A 5000-nucleotide genomic window follows, 5' to 3' on the forward strand; every position below is an offset into this window, starting at 1 on the left:
GATATAAACTCAGAATTGTGAGATCTAAACTCTGAATTGTGAGATAAACTTAGAATTATGAGATTTAAACTCTGAATTGTGAGATCTAAACTCAGAATTATGAGATCTAAACTCAGAATTATGAGATCTAAACTCAGAATTGTGAGATAAACTTAGAATTATGAGATCTAAACTCTGAATTGTGAGATATACTCAGAATTGTGAGATATAAACTCGAATTGTGAGATATAAACTCTGAATTGTGAGATATAAACTCTGAATTGTGAGATAAACTTAGAATTGTGAGATCTAAACTCGAATTGAGATAAACTCAGAATTGTGAGATATAAACTCTGAATGGTGAGATATAAACTCGAATTGAGATAAACTCAGAATTGTGAGATATAAACTCTGAATTGTGAGATATAAACTCTGAATGGTGAGATATAAACTCGAATTGAGATAAACTCAGAATTGTGAGATATAAACTCTGAATTGTGAGATAAACTTAGAATTATGAGATCTAAACTCAGAATTGTGAGATATAAACTCAGAATTATGAGATCTAAACTCAGAATTGTGAGATATAAACTCGAATTGTGAGATATAAACTCAGAATTATGAGATCTAAACTCGAATTGTGAGATAAACTCAGAATTGTGAGATATAAACTCGAATTGTGAGATATAAACTCAGAATTGTGAGATCTAAACTCGAATTGTGAGATCTAAACTCGAATTGTGAGATATAAACTCGAATTGTGAGATATAAACTCAGAATTGTGAGATCTAAACTCAGAATTATGAGATATAAACTCAGAATTGTGAGATCTAAACTCAGAATTGTGAGATCTAAACTCGAATTGTGAGATATAAACTCAGAATTGTGAGATCTAAACTCGAATTGTGAGATATAAACTCAGAATTGTGAGATCTAAACTCAGAATTATGAGATATAAACTCGAATTGTGAGATATAAACTCAGAATTGTGAGATCTAAACTCAGAATTATGAGATATAAACTCAGAATTGTGAGATCTAAACTCAGAATTGTGAGATCTAAACTCAGAATTGTGAGATCTAAACTCAGAATTATGAGATCTAAACTCAGAATTGTGAGATATAAACTCAGAATTGTGAGATCTAAACTCGAATTGTGAGATCTAAACTCAGAATTGTGAGATATAAACTCAGAATTGTGAGATCTAAACTCAGAATTGTGAGATCTAAACTCAGAATTGTGAGATCTAAACTCGAATTGTGAGATCTAAACTCGAATTGTGAGATCTAAACTCAGAATTGTGAGATAAACTCAGAATTGTGAGATATAAACTCAGAATTATGAGATATAAACTCCGAATTGTGAGATATAAACTCCGAATTGTGAGATCTAAACTCGAATTGTGAGATCTAAACTCCAAATTGTGAGAGATACTCAGAATTGTGAGATATAAACTCGAATAGAGATATAAACTCAGAATTGTGAGATATAAACTCGAATTGAGATATAAACTCAGAATTGTGAGATATAAACTCGAATTGAGATATAAACTCTGAATTGTGAGATATAAACTCAGAATTGTGAGATATAAACTCAGAATTATGAGATCTAAACTCAGAATTGTGAGATCTAAACTCAGAATTGTGAGATCTAAACTCGAATTGTGAGATCTAAACTCAGAATTGTGAGATATAAACTCAGAATTGTGAGATCTAAACTCAGAATTGTGAGATCTAAACTCGAATTGTGAGATCTAAACTCGAATTGTGAGATATAAACTCAGAATTGTGAGATAAACTCAGAATTGTGAGATATAAACTCAGAATTATGAGATATAAACTCAGAATTGTGAGATATAAACTCCGAATTGTGAGATATAAACTCAGAATTGTGAGATATAAACTCAGAATTGTGAGATCTAAACTCGAATTGTGAGATCTAAACTCCAAATTGTGAGAGATACTCAGAATTGTGAGATATAAACTCGAATTGAGATATAAACTCTGAATTGTGAGATATAAACTCAGAATTGTGAGAAATAAACTCGAATAGAGATATAAACTCAGAATTGTGAGATATAAACTCGAATTGAGATATAAACTCAGAATTGTGAGATATAAACTCGAATTGAGATATAAACTCTGAATTGTGAGATATAAACTCAGAATTGTGAGATATAAACTCAGAATTATGAGATCTAAACTCGAATTGTGAAATAAACTCAGAATTGTGAGATATAAACTCAGAATTGTGAGATATAAACTCAGAATTGTGAGATATAAACTCAGAATTATGAGATCTAAACTCAGAATTGTGAGATCTAAACTCGAATTGTGAGATATAAACTCAGAATTATGAGATCTAAACTCGAATTGTGAGATAAACTCAGAATTGTGAGATATAAACTCAGAATTGTGAGATATAAACTCAGAATTGTGAGATATAAACTCAGAATTGTGAGATCTAAACTCGAATTGTGAGATATAAACTCAGAATTGTGAGATATAAACTCAGAATTGTGAGATATAAACTCAGAATTGTGAGATATAAACTCGAATTGTGAGATATAAACTCGAATTGTGAGATATAAACTCAGAATTGTGAGATCTAAAATCGAATTGTGAGATAAACTCAGAATTGTGAGATCTAAACTCGAATTGTGAGATAAACTCAGAATTGTGAGATATAAACTCGAATTGTGAGATAAACTCAGAATTGTGAGATATAAACTCAGAATTGTGAGATATAAACTCAGAATTGTGAGATATAAACTCAGAATTGTGAGATCTAAACTCGAATTGTGAGATAAACTCGAATTGTGAGATATAAACTCGAATTGTGAGATATAAACTCAGAATTGTGAGATATAAACTCAGAATTGTGAGATAAACTCAGAATTGTGAGATATAAACTCAGAATTGTGAGATCTAAACTCGAATTGTGAGATAAACTCGAATTGTGAGATATAAACTCGAATTGTGAGATATAAACTCAGAATTGTGAGATATAAACTCAGAATTGTGAGATAAACTCAGAATTGTGAGATATAAACTCAGAATTGTGAGATCTAAACTCGAATTGTGAGATAAACTCGAATTGTGAGATATAAACTCGAATTGTGAGATCTAAACTCAGAATTGTGAGATATAAACTCAGAATTGTGAGATCTAAACTCCGAATTGTGAGATATAAACTCCGAATTGTGAGATGTAAACTCCGAATTGTGAGATGTAAACTCCGAATTGTGAGATCTAAACTCCGAATTGTGAGATCTAAACTCCGAATTGTGAGATATAAACTCTGAATTGTGAGATGTAAACTCCGAATTGTGAGATATAAACTCCGAATTGTGAGATATAAACTCTGAATTGTGAGATATAAACTCCGAATTGTGAGATATAAACTCCGAATTGTGAGATATAAACTCTGAATTGTGAGATATAAACTCGAATTGTGGGATATAAACTCAGAATTGTGAGATATAAACTCAGAATTGTGAGATCTAAACTCCGAATTGTGAGATCTAAACTCCGAATTGTGAGATCTAAACTCCGAATTGTGAGATATAAACTCTGAATTGTGAGATGTAAACTCCGAATTGTGAGATATAAACTCCGAATTGTGAGATATAAACTCTGAATTGTGAGATATAAACTCTGAATTGTGAGATATAAACTCTGAATTGTGAGATATAAACTCCGAATTGTGAGATGTAAACTCCGAATTGTGGGATAAACTTAGAATTGTGAGATATAAACTCTGAATTGTGAGATATAAACTCTGAATTGTGAGATCTAAACTCTGAATTGTGAGATATAAACTCTGAATTGTGAGATGTAAACTCTGAATTGTGGGATAAACTTAGAATTATGAGATAAACTCTAATTGTGAGATAGAAATTCGAATTGTGAGATAAACTCAGAACTCAGAGTTAAAAATTAGCAATTCTGAGAACCAATGTCTGAATTGTGAGCAATTGCAATTGCAAGAAATAAGTAACAATTATGAGATAAAAAAATAAAGAGAGAAAAAAACTGTGTGTGTGTGTGCAGGTGTTCGCTCTGATCTGTGATGCAGACAATCCTCAGGTGTTCACTGTCGAGTTCATCCGTGGTCAGATACACAAGTACTGCTCCACAGAAAGGTACAGCAGCTCAGACGCTCCTGTGTGTGGTTCTGCTGGTGATCTCAGAGTCTGACGGTGTGTGTGTGTGTGTGTGTGTGTGTGTGTGCAGGGACTCTCTGCTGGCGAGTCTGCTGGACAGCGTGCGTGCGTCGGGGAACAGGGACGTGTGTGTGAAGATGGCCCCCACACACAGGGGTCAGCGCTGGGGTCTGCTCAGCATGCCTGTGGATGAGGAGGTGGAGAGCCTGCACCTGCGCTTCCTCGCTGCTCCTCCCAGTGCGTCCAGCATTAACTCTTCACATCAATTAAGGTTTTGTTTTTGTTTTTTGGTTGTGGACTCGAGTAACTTGGATCTGTTTGTTGTTGTTCTTTCTTGTAGATTGTAATTTTGCAGATGCAGTGTTCAGATTTAACGCCAACATCTCTTACAGTGGAGTATTACACGCCGTCACTCAGGACGTGAGTCTGCTTCATTTCTGTGTGCTGGGGCTCAGTGTTTTCATGTTTCACTTTAATTCTCTCTGTTCTCTTCCTGTAGGGTCTTTTCTCAGAGAATAAGGAGAAACTGATCAGCAATGCGGTCCTGGCGCTCTTATCTCAGGATGTGGAGCTGCCGGGGCCCAACTCTGAGCTGGAAGCCCAGTTCCAGGCCCTCAGGCGTCTGGTGGCGTCTAAAGCGGGGTTCCAGGCCTTCACACAGCTGCCCAAGTACAGGCCTCCACCAGAATAACACACAACACAGATATTAGCGTTTATATCACACTCAAATGTGCCTGAGATTATTGTGTGGAGTTCTCTGGCCTCTTACTGGTTCATGATGAACTCAATCCTTCAGTTCACACTCAGTTATTCTTCACTGTCCTTCTCTTGATCTGTTTGCTGAACTGCTCAGGTT

At 34.6% G+C, this 5000-nt stretch overlaps 1 protein-coding gene across 3 annotated transcripts in view; it reads left to right on the top strand.

Annotated features, from left to right (window-relative positions):
• The window catches only part of LOC132123953 (dnaJ homolog subfamily C member 13-like), a 59890-nt gene that overhangs the window by 19994 nt on the left and 34896 nt on the right, over nucleotides 1-5000 (top strand). For 2 of the 3 annotated variants that reach the window (XM_059534644.1, XM_059534643.1), the window contains exons 9-12: nucleotides 4032-4123; nucleotides 4215-4381; nucleotides 4485-4564; nucleotides 4644-4813. In XM_059534644.1, coding sequence (XP_059390627.1) covers nucleotides 4032-4123; nucleotides 4215-4381; nucleotides 4485-4564; nucleotides 4644-4813 — 509 coding nt within the window. Of the gene's footprint in view, nucleotides 1-4031; nucleotides 4124-4214; nucleotides 4382-4484; nucleotides 4565-4643; nucleotides 4814-4845 lie in introns of those variants that run through there. The other variant, XM_059534645.1, reaches the window with a different exon arrangement.

The sequence above is a fragment of the Carassius carassius genome, chromosome 42 (genome assembly GCF_963082965.1).
Source record: "Carassius carassius chromosome 42, fCarCar2.1, whole genome shotgun sequence".
NCBI classification, from domain to species: Eukaryota; Metazoa; Chordata; class Actinopteri; order Cypriniformes; family Cyprinidae; genus Carassius; species Carassius carassius.